The following is a 16,741-nucleotide window of genomic DNA, read 5'->3' as shown; positions in this document are numbered from 1 at the left end:
GGATTCCTTTCATTAGGATATCCTTTCCTTAGGGAAATAATTCTTCACAGACAGGGTAACATCTACATGCACAATTTCCTGCATTGTTTTTCTTTTTATAAGGCTTGAACCAGGAGAGCGGGGTGGTCGACGTCGGTAATTAAAGTAGCTTTTAGTCGTATGCATCTGATAGCATCCCAATATTTCAATTTGTTTCATTTAACAACGGACAAAAAGCATTGCTGCAAAGTTTCTATACAAGATTTTTTTCAAATACAGTTTTTACATAATTTAACAGGTTCAGAGATGTTGCACAACGATGAATGCGTACCTATGAGTATCAAAGAAGTAGCTTGACAAAGAACAATAGCGTTGGCTTAATTGCTAAAACATTGAAGTAGTGGAAAAATCACTGACTATTTCGCATACATTTTAAAAGGTTGACCAGAATTATGAGGTAAGGTGGTTCCGAGAAGGTGACCCCGGTCACATCCATTCTGCTGGACATTGTAATTGTTCTGTGGGGGTGCTCTTCAGGTTCAGGAGGATGAAGGGGTACCTTCCAAACCAGACAATGAATGGGTGACAAACATGGCACTGAATATACTAATGGCTACTGCAATGTGTAAATTAATTGCCTTGTTATATTTTTACATTGGTGGATGTTTACAAACATGATTATAATATATTGTTTATGATGCATATAATTTGCATAAACTCCAACACTTTATAGTATTAGATAGGGTGCAGTGGGAATATAAAAAGAGGCTTTTATTTATCAGACTGTGCTTTCTTTTTTTACTGTGAGAAGTATCTTTGAATGAAACTGTTACTTTCAACAGGTTTACATCCACAAATTGCATGCAAAAATTCTCAACCTGATATAACCGTTAAAATCCTGCATAAAAAAATGACCTTCCATCACTTATGTTTTTTTTAAATCGACCTCTGCTTCTTTCTACCTTCCGTCACCATCATCTGTTTACAAGCTACTCTAAAAATCTCATGCCTATCGGCCTTAACGCTCTTTGAAAAACATAACACTATTAATTCCAGCTAGTAATTGTGCCTCATGTAGCCCCCTCTAATAATCACATCTATGTCAACAATTACCAAAATGAAACTGGATTGAATGCATGGAATGAGCATACAAACCTCACCCCAAAACTAACCCCAATAACCAATTACTAACTGGGCTCTGTGTAGAATTCAACTCACTGTAAAGCGCTTTGACGCCTCATCAGGGGTCGTAAACGCTATACAAATACAATTTATTATTATTATATAATTAACATGTCAATTAATGTGCAACAACCTATCACATGTAGAACATAAATTAAGCAAATCCATTTACAAAAAAATATTGTTTCCTAGTTTTGTATGCTTACCTCTTGCCATTTTGTAGTAATATGTGTAGTTTGCTCCTATCCACTGACAAAAGCTTGGGATCAACAAGAGCTTCCAACGTCTCAAGGATGTAGGGCTGCAGAAAATGCAATCTCGCCTGAAGTGCGCTGATCTAGACAACAACATTACCCTTAATAAGGATTAAAACAGTAATTTTAGAAAACACTGGTTTTGAATCCTCTCTCACAATCGAAAACTAGATCAAACAACTTATATGTCAGTGAAATGGAAATTGCAATTCAATATCTAGCCCTCTAAATGTATATTTTCTTAAGGACCGAGAAAGGTTTGAAAAGTCTCAAACATTGCCAAGCTAGACCTTTGCATCTCCACCTTCTAAAGGACATCCGAATCCACTACACCCTATTAATAGGTTGTGTGAGGGGAGGAGGAAGTTCCTTGAGAACATAAGGAATTTAAACATTTGTCTCCTGGAGTCCCACATGTAAGTGGATGGATATTTCGGAGTTGGACAGAATAAATAAGCGTGTGGCATTTTGAATGAAATTCAGGTTTCTTTTAAGAGGTTTGGATGATGAACAGTAGGAGCACTATTACCTGCATTAACCTGCTACAAAATACACATTTTGTACTTAAGAGAAAGAGGTGAGTGAGGTTTCTTCAATAAGTGACAGGTGTGTTTCCCAGCATTCTTCAATGAGATTGGCTCTTTAGTACAAACTGGGTTTGGGTACTGTATACGTATAATATTTATTTATTAATCGCAGCACTAATGGCATTTCTATTAGAAATGCTGTACATAACACTGTCAAAAATTACACAGATTACACTTTTAAATTGGTACATGTGTGTTGTGTAGCGTTGGACAAATACAAAATATTCCAAACATTTTTCAAAATATACATATGTGCTGTAGTATTGTGGGTATGAAGGAGTGGATATTGTTAGCTGTTCTTGTGATGTGTGTTGTTCCACAAAGACCATCTTAAAAGAATTCACCACTGAGAGTGAACACAAACCCACTGTGAGGGGAGATCCAGTACTACAGAGATTTGGTGGATCTTATATGTTGCATAAAGATGTTTCAGTGTCAACTGAAGGTTTCAGTAAGAAATTGTAGCTTGCCACCTGAACTGTACTGTATTAGGAGTGCTGAAAGGTAATTTGAGGCAGTGTCTTTTATGTCTCTGAAGACCAAAATTAAAAGTCTGTAGATAGCTCTCTTTTTACTTATATTCAGAAGGCTTCATAATGTGCTGTGGGTGTTGATTTGGGAAGCTTAAAATGTGTTGTGGTGGTAAAATGTAGAAATCAGTAAAGTGCTATGATGGAACAAAAGAGTATGCTACTAAGTTGGGACAACAGCCCAAATTGCGGATGACTAATGAGGAAGTACGTGTCTTCGCAGTGTGTAAAGAAACACTGGAATGGGTTTAATGCATGTTTAAAAGATGGAAACTTGTGGCTAAGGCTATATTGGTTATGAATTTTTACATGTCCATTTTGGAATCAAAGTGTACACCAAGTTTTCTGGCAGGGGATGTTGAAGTCCGTTTGCTTGATGCAAAGGTAATAATGGGAAAAGAGGCACTGTGCACCATTTGCAAGAAGTTCAGCTGATCACATGCAAGTATGCATGTGTTTCTGTACTAAAACGTATAATCAACATATAAACTATAAAAAAAAAATACAAGCTCAAAAATAAAACCGAGATCATACTAAAAAGTAGAAATATAAATCAAAGTTGCTTTGCTTTAAAAGAAAAATCACTTCTAAAACAAGCAATGAAGATTAGTTGACCATAATTATAATCAACCCATAATCAAGTTTGAAACAATATACAGATTGATACCATGATGAACAAAAGATCTGTTACTCTGGATCAGTGATTTACAATTTTGTTTAATGCTAACCCTATTTTTTTTTTTGGGGTGGGGGATGGGGTACCAAATGTGGCATCAATAACATTATAATGCTAACATTCTGATTTGAACGTGTTGGTGATGGTGTTTGGAATTAACCCTTTACTTGCTTCTATAGTGCTGCTAGACTTTCTCCGTTTGATATGTGCTCAGAAGTAAAACTCACCCTGTGTTGGAGAATAGCCTCAATGGCTCGAAATTCAAAAGGCAAGGAATACGTCACGAGTTGACCTTCACCTGCGAGCTGCAAAGCCAGTTCCTGAAAAAGCCACTGTTCCAAGTTAAGGTTCCGGTAATCCAGTATAAGAAGGTACTCTGGTGTTATAACAGCTTTCAAAGACTGAAACATAAACATAGTTGTATAACCTGGGGTAAAATATGGTGCCAAAAAAGAAAAACGAAGCATCTTCCATGCATGAAGTCTGGGTTCTACAACTATAATTCTTATCAACCAATGTGCTGAATTGGCAAGAGAGTGAAATGAAAGATTCTCAATGATGCCAAGGGATTACTCAGTATAATAGAATCCTCCTATGCAAGAAAATAAAATGATCGAAAAGGTGAAACACCTTTAATTGGCACTAGGAAGAGCGCATCAGTAAAAGCAGGAAGGTATTAGAAGAAATAAGAGAACCAAAGAGACAGAATAAATAAGATGAGGGGGAGACAACTCATTAGGATTGGTTATTCAATGGCAAACACATATTGCTTCAGCTTTCTAACTTAAAACATTCAATGAACAAAGCTTGAGTATGGACTCCACTAGTGAGCTAAGAACACTCTTTCTAGAATTCTTTTGCAGTGAACATTCCACAGTTGCATCTTTGAAAAACATTTTTAAAGAGGATCAGTAAAACTAAGCTAGTGTTTTAACTATCTGACAAATCCATTTCTACACATATCTTCAGTGAGAGGGACTGGTATTTAATCCAAACACTTAAAAAACACACTATTACATGTAGATCCTTGGCAAGCTGTAAGAGGAAAGAGGCGTTTGCATATCAGATGCCCCAACCAATGGGAAATGCTCTCAACCCCCTTGTGGAAAAGAAATATATATATATTTTTAAATGAAGGATCTCTGCTCCAACTTTCAACACGCATAAGGATTTTCTCTGAATCCTGTTCATCAAGAGGCCAATGACATAGAACTCACTCTAGAATTCACAACCTAGGAAAATAGTAAACTTAATTAATGTGTTGCCTTGATTAGTGTCTGCATGTCAATGCTAACCTCAAACTGAGCTACATGGAAACTCAATTCATTATTGTCAAAAGCACCAAATAAGCAGAGAACCAGAAATGTCTCTAGGACATGAGACTCCATGTTCAAAGAATTCAGGATGACCATCAAGTACTGGCATCCTCCCTTCTGAAAGACGGAAACACCTTACTTTACTAGCATGCCTGTATACCCTCTGGCATCGACAAAAAGTGTCTTGCATGCTACTGCCCAACTGTAAGAACCAAAGAGCTACAGCACCACCTGATGAACCTACTGCAGAATGTACAAGGCAGTAATGTATTAAAAACTTTCAAAATCATAGTAACAAACTGCCAAAAACAAATTACCATCTTGGAAAACAAACACAACAAGAGGCTGCTGTATTACACTTGCAAACAAGAAGTGTAAAACAGAACAGACCAAAGTACGAGCTCATTCACGCTATGCAGTGTATTTGGAACAACAATACTAAACAAATCAAACTTACTTCTTCATTCATGTAGTTCTAAAACTCTTAAAACACATTTTCTTGAACATGCATTTATTTTTTACAACAATAAAGGCCCTTTCCTTTCCATTTACCAAGCCCCAAACCCCACCAACAACAATAATCCCAAATATTGCATTCAGGGCCCGATTCCTAAAGCTACGTTTGCATGTGTAGATGTACTCTTATTCTTAAGTGTAAATCTCCAATTTCTTCCCATTTACCTTTTCCATGCAGAGATTTACACCTAGATTTAAGAGAATCCATCCCAACCAATAAGGTGGTGGAGACACCTCCAACTGAATTTATGAGTGTAAAGGCTACTACTTGTTACTTTCTACCTGTTTGTGGACACCTCCACCACCAGGGTGGAGATCTCCCTAGGTAAAATATAGGAACATTTAATAAAGCGGATTTAAATATATATATATATATATATATATATTTATAATGTTATATAAAAAAAAACTATTTTAAAACAATATTAACCTAGGAATACTTAAAGAAAAAGCTACACCACAAGCTACCTCCTAAAGTGTATTTTGGAATAAATTGTAAATTTGACTAATATATTAATTGTTAAAGTATTAATTTAACAACATCTTACAATTAAAATGAACCACCCACATTATCAGTTTCATTTATTTTGTAACAAATTTGGTTATAAGTTACATTTTTAATTTCGAAACTTTTTAAACAAAGCTTAAAGCTTTATATGTGTGTATATATTTATATAACTACAGTTGGTGTTAACTCAATTTATTTTATATTATTACCTAAAAGGATGCTCTCATTAGAACCTGCCTCTATTGTTTTATTGTTTTAGATGGGCGTGGGTTAAACTACCCGTGGATGGCCATTTGTGAAGCTGGACCTACTCCAAGGCTGGGCTGAAGTATATTTAGGCCTGTTTTGCCACTATTCGGGCTATAGTAGAATTAGAAGTGCATTTTGTTAACTGCAATTGTCCTACTCTTCTGTTGTGTGCTTTGTACTAGAATGTCCCTTTCTAAACCCCCTCATAAATTTCCCTGCACCATGCCCATTTTGGAGTGATTATTTCCCACAATTCCACATTATCTGTCCCACATTTACTATTAAACCCTACACTCTATTGTGAGGAGAGCTTTGTACAGAAGACAGGAGAGATGAGGTGGCGACTACTGGCTGCAAATTTGTGAATTACATTTTGTAGTAGGTGCAGTAGTACTACTGAAATAGTATGCTGTGTACTACAAAATGCCACGTGTGACTCAGGCTCACAATTGCAAATCACTTTGAAAAGCGGACTTTATGTACAGTGCTCACCTGTTTCTGTGCTACATGTGTACAAATACACAACTGGAATGGTCAGGCAGGACATGCTTTAAGGTCTGCCAATAAACTAAGGCACAGGCTTCAAAAACATTCATATATTTTGGTCCTAAACGTATGGACAACTTGAGAGGAGGAAGTACTATAAAGATACCCATTCTGCAAACTCTGGATGTCTCTGTGGCTTGTCACTGACCTTAGTATGCCTACTTCAAGACTTTGAACTGGTGTTCAGACTACATTGTAATACTGAAACAGCCACGCTCCAAAGGGTTAACAACATTCTCTTACTCAAAAAAAAAAAAAAAAACATACACAACCCCTACCTCCTGCTTGACCTCTTTTCAGCTTTCAACCTTAATCGATTATCCGGTACTGATCCCCTCCCTGAAAACCTGCATGGGCTTCTCTGGTACAATCATACAATAGTTCACATCCTACCGCGCCAAACAACAGCAACTCATTCACATAGGAACTACTAGATTACGGACTCTCCCCATCACCTGTGAAGGGACCCACAGCTCCAACCTGTCACCTATCATTTCCAAATCTCCTCAACCAATGATACAAAATGACCCAAAGCCTGACTTGAACACATCTACACCTAGATGTCAGCAACTTACCTTATGCTAAAGCCCACAAAGACTGGATTCCTCCTGCTTTCTAAGACTGGCAAATACTCTGCGATTTGGTCACGGCTCTCCAACTTAAAACTAATGGATTTCACACCCTAACTGAGAGAACAGGTGAAATCTCTGAGAATCACTTGATTCAAACCTCTCATGAAAAGACCACACTGCCAATATGACCAAACAGTCTAGTTCCGATGCTCTGTCCTAAAAAAAGTGAAATATGTTCTCCCATGAGAAGACTTAAAAATGACAGAACAAGCCCTAGTCATCTCCCACCTAAACAGAGGCAACACCCTGCTCTACGGCATTCAACAGACCATCCTTGCCCCCTGAATAGAATCCTTCACATGGCAGCACATCTCATGAGGGGCTGAAGAAATCCACCCATATCACCCTGATCCAAAAAGGATCTACACTTTCTCCCACTGCAAGCCTGTATTATCTCCAGGATGAGCTGCTTCACTTACCAAGACCCCCGCACCAAGATCCCATTTACCCATCTAACAATTTAACATTATCAGAATGTCAACTCCAGAGGAGGTGCTCCGACATCACCAGTTTAGAGACTAAACACTCAAAGGAAGGAGAAAACAAGCCATCTCTCCCCATGCACCCAGAATCAGGAACAATAATGCCTCCAACATCAGAACAGCACCAACCATCTTACAATTCAGGAATTAACTGAAAACTCACCAGTTCAGGGACCACTACTTCAGACAGACTGACTTCTCACGACTTCTAGAAGCTGTACCTCTTCTCTCTGCGCCCTCCCTCCCATGTATCTCCAATGGTGCTTGCTCCCTATATAGACCTCCTTTGCTAGCCAGTTAGCTTCACACTTTAGAAATACCAAAACACACAAACAAACTAAACAGAGCTCAGGATGAATACAGACTTGAAGTGATAATTGTTCTGTCAAAGTATCAGAGAAAACAAATACATAAAATAGAAAACAAAGGCTACAAACCATACATGATTTGTATAACAGTGACCTGTCCCAGGGGTAAGTGATTACCTCTAGCCGCATGATAATCCGGTTGTTTCTAGAGTTAATGCTCATTAAATGCTGAAATCGTAAATCACGGGCTTGTAGTCCTAATTCCTGATATAGCTCAGTTTTCTTTCGTTCTAGCAAGAAAAAAAATATGCAAAATTGAATTAGAGACATATGTTTAGTAGCAAGGAGAAATTTAGACATAATCAAATACTTGAAAGCACACATTTCAAAGACATACACCTGTCCTTTTGTAGACTCTGCTCCAACACAAGACTGAAAGAAACCATTAAATGACCAGAGAGGCAGAAAAGAATGGCATTGATGACATTTGAAGGAAAGCATTCAGGGGTAGAACAGAGGAGATAGCATGACTTCAGTGAAAAAGTAAAATCTAGTATTTATTGGGAACACTATTGTGTGCATTGAAACTTGCCAGGTACATGCAGGTAATGACGAAGCATAAAAAGCGAGAACAAAAAAAACTAACATAAGAATAATATTCTGAAAACAAATTAAGCAAGCAACATATGCCCAGGTGAAAACATTTAAGAAGCACCCCCAAATATATACTTTATTTTTGATAGAGGGTTGGTATAGTGGAAAATGGAAAAAATGAAAAACCCACAAATCAAGCAGTGTTCAAGAGAGCCCAAGACATCCCAGATTGAAAAGCAGAGGAAATAACTATGTGAGCAGAGAATGTGTTCAATTGTATTTGTAGCAGTTACATTTCCCAACAAAGGTTACATATTTAAAGATAGAATATGAGGTAAAAAAATGTTTTCACTCCACAACTGATCCTAATTGCCCTCATCTATGGATGGAACTGAAAATGTATTGCGTAGTTAAAGTGTCGCCATATTTTTTAACACATTGCACTTTAGAAGATGTATTGGAACATAAACGGCAAAACAATCTTAGTAAATTGCTTTGTTATAATATTGGAACTTTTTAAGTATTTTGAAACAAATTTAATAAAATAATTCCAAGGCTTGCAGATTTTAATTCTAAAATATTTAGATACATTACCGGAGGAGAAAATACAAAGTTGAGAAGTATGAAAAAGGTGTAGGAAGAGAAAACGAGCTGTAAAAACCTAAACAGTGAAAAGATGAAAAAAAGAATAGATGGCATCAAATCAGTGCCTAATTTGTGCTTGTTGTTTCTGGTGCGGAGCACTGGCAATTATTTTTGACGGCTGGTGCTTTTTTGTCTGCCTCAAGCATTTACTGCGCACAAAAGACACATATGGGGAAGAGAAAAACGAAAATGAGTCAGAAAGGGAGAAAGCAGAAAGCTGCAAGAGTGAGCTGGAGGGGCAGGGAGTTGCTTTAAATGGATTAACGAGGCATGAGATGGATTCAGGATTACGCTGCCTCAATATTCCGTGTTTGCACATTTAATTGCAGCAGCCACGTGTTTATAAGAAGGGCTTTGGGCATCACACATTTTCCTTTACAAATCAAGCACTGCATCAAATTCAATGTTTACAGTTATTAGCAACAAAATAATTCCACACTACTAACCCCTTTAGTGCAGGAGTCGGCCACTGGCCGAAACCCGCACTACCTCCCTGGTGCGGGTCACGACCAGTGGCCGACACCGGGGAGGGAGTTTGAAAATCCTCGGGTGCAAGATTTTCTTTTTTTTTTTTTTTTCCAGCCCTGGGAGACACAGAAGAGCTTTCGTGTCTCCCCCGCCCCTTTGTGACGTCAGCGCGCCGCGAGGCGCACTGACGTCACATTGTTGTTTTCCCCATCGGAGCAGGAAGAGGCCTTGAGAAAAGTATATTTTTAGTAGATTTAACCACACATTTGTGCTAAGAGTCTTTGGTAGAACTACAGTGGAACAAAAAAAAGATCAACTTTAATGCTTCTATATGTATTTTCTTGAGACCAGCCGTGAGGTGGGGGTCCAAGTTAAATTAAAAGGGCTAGTGCATCAACTATGAAAAAAGGAAATTAATAATTACTACTATAAATGTGGTAACTGACTTTAGGTCAGAGTTCAGAATTGTGCCAGAGACTAACATTTAAAAAAAACTTACCAAACTTTGCATTTGTTACTGTGATTTTAGGTATCCACTCGTTTTCTTTTCAGGTAGGCATTTTATCACCCATTATTCTTATCTTAGTTGCATCAACTAGTTATCATTTCAGTCATTATCAGTGCAGTAATAGACTATATAGTTTCATCAGAGGAACATTGGTTGTGTTAAGTCTTATTTTGGAACTGTGCTGTGATCTTCATTTCTTAACTCGTGAACTTTTTCCTACATAGTGATGTAGTTGCAGTATGTATAGTAAATTACATCTAATGAACTCACAAATAGTATGGGATGTCCTGGTCCGTGCAATGGCCTTAAAACAAATAATTTAGAATTTGTTATGAATTCACAAGCTGAATAGTATCCACACTTGTAATACCCACAAACTGGAGGTAAAGCACCAGTCTTAAGTGCCACCTGCAGATCGCTCTATGCAGTTCATGCCACTAACTCTACTTTAGATATTAGGAGTAGCACAGAAGGAGAGACTTATCAAATGATGGTGTCTTAATCAATATTTTACTGAAGTTGAAATAGAGTTAACGTTGATTAATATGATAACAGTGGCTTCACCATGAGCCGTCATGTCCCTGATCCTTTATATCATGTCATCGCTAGATCCCATCACTTTTACTGCTTTAAAATGATATGCGTTTGGCAGAATTGTTAATAATGTTAATACATGTGTGAAAGGGTATCAGATGGTTATGAATATCTTTTTGAGTAACAGTAAATGGTAACTGGGCGTCAGTGTGTTGGCATATAATGGTACATTGGCATATTAGCAGGTGCCAACTGACACACACCCCTTACAGGCACAAGGTTGCAGACTGTAAAGGAATAGATGAGCTGGTACAGTTTGGAAACTGGGCACAGGGCTGGGTGCTGGCTGCCACTTGCAAATAATTGTATTTCTGGTTGTAAAATGAACCCCACAACACAGAGGATTTTTTTTTTTTTAAGCAAACTTGTCTCCATCTGCAGGCTTCTCCAACTTATAGCAGCTATAAAGATACTGCATGGGAACACAGAAGTGTTACCTTCGTACTCCACATTCTACAAAAATGTCAGGCACATTATTCAAGAGCATGAACATGATTTTCCTGCAAAAAAAATAGAAGTGCACGTCGACAACTTAATCATAACACTACTTACCAAACGATGTCAGAGTACCTTCCTTGTCGAATTTCAACTAAATAAAAAAAATAAAAAAAATCTTTACTTTTTACGAAAGCACAATTTTAATTAATAAACTGGTTGTGCACTAATTTAAGGATTTTAATGCTGATAGTTTATTTTCCCCCACAGCTAAAAGTCCTTTAGAAAACGTTTTTTGTGTACACAATAACACCTCAGAACTCTACCAAGACAAATGCTCATTGTTTCCAACAATTTATGAAAAACGTTTGTTTTGCAAATCTCCATGTAACATTGTACAGTTAGGTGTTTTCTAAGCTTCCTAGAACCAGCATATATGACCACTTGCAAGAGGTGGCTAAACCCAATGTTTTGGTGGTCATACACATATCCTGAACTGTTAAAAAACACAGGGACAGGGAAAATACAGAAATCTGCAAAGTATGTTTCTTTAACAGATGATATTACAATATACTCCCACTTGATATGCAGAAATATGCTTGCATTGGATATAAAAAAAAATACCAGAAAAATAATGCCTATGTTACAAAATATTTCTTAGCAGTACATCCCATTTTTTCAAATTCCTGTTGAACAGCATTGTTAATCTGTACTACGTGCCCTAACCACTTCATCGACATACAGCTTCTTCAAAATGTCACGTTTCTACAATGCCAAAGTGAAGTGCACAGTAAATGTAAAGTTAGATAGGTTGTGTGAAAGAGAAGACCAAAACTGCTGCCTGGCTTGTTTTGTCACAATTTAGGACCCCAACGGGTTGGCAGCGGTCAAAGTTGTGGTCAGCCACGGCAGTGCAGAGTTCCACACTGCTGTTCTGATCACGACTTTGCTTTCCACCAGTCTTTTCATGTCTAGGTCCTCCCCATGAAAAGGCAAGCGGAAAGCCAGTGCTGGTGGCCATGGGGTTGGGGAGGGGAACCGGCCAGCACCCTCAGAATGCACACTGTCTACTCAGACAGTGCGCATTCCGAGGGTGGTGTGTGCGACAGCACTGGCCTCGGCTCCCTGAGGGGAGCGAGGCCAATGCCGCTGCCTCTGCATTATTTCCACCAGGCTGACCAGCAGAAACATAATACGACGTTTTCGCCAGTCAGCCCGGTGGAAACATCGTAAATCAGTGGAGGTGAAGCCGTCAGCCTGACTGACCTCTCACCCCCGCCTTATTGGAGTTGTGGCGGTTCAACCACCCAACTCATAATGAGGCCTTTAGTGTCTCAATGTCAGAAGGTGCGGGTTGAAATACTCAACTGCTTGTAGTCCTACAAAACCATACATTTCTGGAAGAAATACATTTAGAAACCCAAAGAAGGTGCCTGAAGTTTGTTTTAAACATTATTTACACTGATATTCGAGGAGCAATTGCATAAAAATAAAAAAAATCAGATTGGCATGTATTTACTTTATTCGTGTTTTAATACATACACAAAAAACATATAAACAAGAAACCACATTTTGACAATTAAGGTACGTTATACTGCACCAACCAATTACTTCTTGTTAGTACACATAGATGTTGCCCACCTCCATGTGTCAGCTGCCCAAGACCCCGAATTCCGGCTGAAAAACTGTTATGCTTTACCGTCATTTTTAAAGTGGTGGTAACCAATTCGCAAATGGGAATGGGTACCCTTAATACCGATAAATAATATGAATAATTTTTACTTTTTATGTACTTTGCCCATACTTGATTGGGGTTCATTCAGAACCAAAAGGAAATTACAGAGTAGTGTTTTTAAACATCAGAAATCTTCTGATTGCAGCAACCTTTTAAGTTCTTTCGAAAAAGTAATTGATTAAACACACAGCTCTTCATTTTTTCAATTGTTGGGGTTGAGGAGGTGTGTACTCACCACAGCAAACACTGGGGCTACGCTCGATAATGTTGCTTGGGAAGCATCTGTGGTCAAGTGTCGACACAATTTCCCTGTAGAAAGAAATTCAAAACCAGTTGCCAGAAGCTTTTCTTAAATGAACGCCTTTATTGCCACAAAGCTCTCTTTAAAATAGGCGTAAATGTCTTTATACTTTTTCGTAATGACACTTCAAATTAGTTTTTTTCTTCCTTTAGTTGAAACCTCTATCAATACTTTCTCACCATGAAGTTCTGGCGAGTGTCTGCACCGCTGCATAATGCTCCTCAGTGAATTAACTCAAGCAGTTTAAAAATAATATTTTAAAGAACAAAAATACAGTAAAACTAACTATATTTGGGTATGACGAGGGTGCCACTAATTTACCATTTGGAAATTTAACATACATCATAAAGACCACTTTTTGGGTGCAAAAAAAATGCTAACGAGACTCTGAAAGAATCAGAAAAAAAAATACGAAAACTGGATACTTAAGCGAGATACCCGAATATGGGAGAATCTTATATTATAGTTCCAATCGAATAACAATTGATAAATGAAACAGAGTTCAGTTAGGCTAGTATACGATCTCTTATTTGTGTTTAATGAGTATGAGGCATAGTTTGTCTGAGTGGACCCACGCTGGATGAGTTTAGGTCTTTATTGAATACGAGAATGCACAATGTGTATTCTGACTCTTTTCACCCACCCAAGCAGCATACTTGCGGTGATGTGTAGCAGGTATCTGCATTTTTCCTGATGTCATTTAATATAAGCATCCAGGCCTTGGGAAAAAATTAGCTGGTAATTTTGATTTAAATGATCTAAGCAAATGACCAACACAACTCCTGATGAGCTTCAACCATCAGGCCTGAGGCAATATCAGAAGTCTAGGACAGTGTCTCACAGCCATACATTATTGTGTGGCAAGGAACAACTACTTTAAGCTATAAAGAGATAAGACAGATATTTTAAAAACCGGAAGAGAGCAATACAATAGGGCTGCAAGGCTGCTTCACAATGTGCTGGAAAAAACTTCCCACGCTGTTGCCCAAAGTAAAAAATCTGAGTGTTTGGTTCTGTCAATATCTGGACATTGGCATCCAAATGAGGAATGTTTGGTCCCCCTGCTTCGAACAATCAGAAAGATCCTGCCAATCGTTTCCATGAGAAGGACACCACAATCAGTGGGGCACTGACCAGCTCGCCCTCTACATTACAGCAATGCAGTTTACCTTGGGATTCTAGAAGCCTATTTAGAGAGGATAGCTTGGCCAGTATTTTCCACAAATATGACCATGTGTCTACAGCAGTGGTTCCCAGCCTGTTGTACAGGGACCCCTGGGGGTCCGCAAAGTCTCCTCATGGGCTCTGCGACTACGCAGAAAATTAAATAATATTTACAGATTATGTCCCCAGCTTTCAGTAATGACTCAGTGGGGGGGGTCCCTGGATGCCAAGAAGGATTCAGTGGGGGTCCCCAGGTTCCAGTAATGATAAAGTTGGGGTTAACGGAAGTCAAAAGGTTGGGAACCACTGGTCTACAGCTCCAGCTTACCCTACCCTTCCTTGGCTATGGTAGAATCTGCATATATAATTTATTGTCCTGTGCTTCACGCAGAGTGCATAATATAGAACTGGCCTGGCCTTCACTTCTGATATTTTAACTTCCTATGCTACCATAATACTTCTGAGGGCTGACAAGTTTTACTGACTGAAGGTGCCCTGCTTATTACATACTGTCTGTGATGGGCAAGGTTTCAAGGTTCCTGGTTTCAAGGTTCCTGGTCCTTTCATGTGACATGCCCTTCCTCTCGATTTCAACTATATCTCAGATTACAGATGTTTAGGAAGGAGCTGTATGAATATCTCTTCTGTTAGAATTATATCTCACTTGCTGCGACTACTGTTTGCTGTAGGTCTTTGTATTTGCGATGCCATGGCACCATGATACATTTTTTTGTTAGTCACATTCTATGAATACATAAATTAAATAAATACATAAATAAATGTTTGCTTTTGGTGACAATTTTAAAAGAGAAGGTTAAAAACTTCCACAAACATTACGTACAAGAACAGTATATTGTGCAACCAACTTGCTGTTTATATTAACTGTATGTACTTGTGTTTATTGAGTATATTAACACGTATGCAGGGACTATAAACTATTTTTTTCCAAATAAAACGTAAGTAAGAATGTACCAATTGTCTCTAAAATAACATCATCCGATTTAGTCTTCCAAAAGAGTTTTTTTTTTTGTATTGAAATAAGGGTAATGTTATACACCCAGATTTTTAGCTTCTTCAAAGAGCCCCTAGTGTTGGCTTGCACACAGTCTTGACATTTTATTGATTTTAAGGTCATGCCACCTTAGACATCCTTGAATTCACAGCTACTGACCCATTCAGTCAAATAAGGGCTTGCATTTATGAAAAAGTACACATTTTGATCAGACAAAACAAATTCAAAATGCGCACGGCACCACGGCCTAGCACTATGGCTATTATTAGTCTAGATGTATTCTTCAACACAAATATTAAAGTAAAAGAAGCTACATGCGTCCACTCATGCATCTTTGATCGTATAGCACTCCACTTCTCAGCCTTCAGTCCCGAAATCAAGAGTAACCCTCGCAACAACTGGTTTAATAAGTAATGCACGCAGGCCAGAAGGCAGTTCGTGATGGCTGTTAGATCAAAAAAACTCAGGGCAAATAAAAGACACAAGGAAAGTGTATAAATAAGTACAACAAAAAGCAAAGCGGTACTAGGATTAGAAAAGATGGCGTGATTTTCTTAAATCGAGTACTGACAAAGATCTCTGTGGTCCCTGGTAGCATGGGGGTGGAGGGTAGATCACAAGCAAACCACATTCCACCACTTGCCTGGTATAACACTCTAAGGCACTATATTCTGATGATTCCTAATCCCCAACTGCGCTGCCTTAATGTATGATGCTCCCCAGGATGATCTGGTATTAGGGTTATGCAACATTAAAATTGTCCTAGATGCCATTTCACATAGTAAAGTACCTGGACCTGATGGGCTAGCAGGAGATATTTATATTGGTGATAAGACAACCTGGTCCAAATACATTCTAGCGCTGATCAATGCAGTTACAAGGGATGCACCTATTCAGAGCTGTGGTTGTACCAGTTTAGAAAAAAAGGGAGACAGAAACCTGCCTATAAACTATAGACCTATACGTCCAATAGAGACCATTCAAAAGGTTTTTTACCGGGTGGTATTGGAAAAAATACACAAGTGGCTCGAAGATAACACTCTCCACATTGCAAGATGGATCAGGAAAAAACCTGCACCACAGATCAGGTTTTAAATTTCCTGACATTGTACTGGAAGCCTCTTTTAATCGGCAAGGGGCCTTTGTCGATTTGAAATCTGCCTTCAATTTAGTACCCCGGCAGAAGCTGTGGTAGGTGTTGGGAAACATAAAACAAATATTCTTTTCATTCTTGTTAGACTCCATGAGGATAATTATGTCAGAGTAAGGTGGGGTGACCAGGAACAGTTTCCAGATCCCATCCCCATCTGTAAAGGCGTTTGTCAGGGTAGTGTTCTGGCTCACACCTTGTTCTTGCTATGTCTGAATGAGGCAGTTCACCTTCTGTCGGTGCGTCCTAATGACACTCCATCCCTGGCCAGAATGAAAATACCTACTTTTTGCTTAAGACACTTTATTAGTGTCCCAAGCATGAGTGGACTACAGTGTCTACTAAACCGATATGAAGAATTTTGTTCTTT

The 16,741-nt window shown here is 38.4% G+C and overlaps 1 protein-coding gene across 1 annotated transcript in view; it reads right to left on the bottom strand.

Annotated features, from left to right (window-relative positions):
- The window catches only part of MRS2 (magnesium transporter MRS2), a 134,531-nt gene that overhangs the window by 100,106 nt on the left and 17,684 nt on the right, over window positions 1-16,741 (bottom strand). The window contains exons 2-6 of the mRNA XM_069218775.1: window positions 12,980-13,053; window positions 11,127-11,163; window positions 7,943-8,055; window positions 3,436-3,609; window positions 1,368-1,498 (exon numbers count right to left, since the gene is read on the bottom strand). Coding sequence (XP_069074876.1) covers window positions 1,368-1,498; window positions 3,436-3,609; window positions 7,943-8,055; window positions 11,127-11,163; window positions 12,980-13,053 — 529 coding nt within the window. The remainder of the gene's footprint in view (window positions 1-1,367; window positions 1,499-3,435; window positions 3,610-7,942; window positions 8,056-11,126; window positions 11,164-12,979; window positions 13,054-16,741) is intronic.

This window comes from Pleurodeles waltl, chromosome 2_1 (genome assembly GCF_031143425.1).
Source record: "Pleurodeles waltl isolate 20211129_DDA chromosome 2_1, aPleWal1.hap1.20221129, whole genome shotgun sequence".
In the NCBI taxonomy this organism is placed as follows: domain Eukaryota; kingdom Metazoa; phylum Chordata; class Amphibia; order Caudata; family Salamandridae; genus Pleurodeles; species Pleurodeles waltl.
The sequence above is the reverse complement of the archived record's forward strand: the minus strand, read 5'-3'. Positions and strand labels throughout refer to the sequence as shown.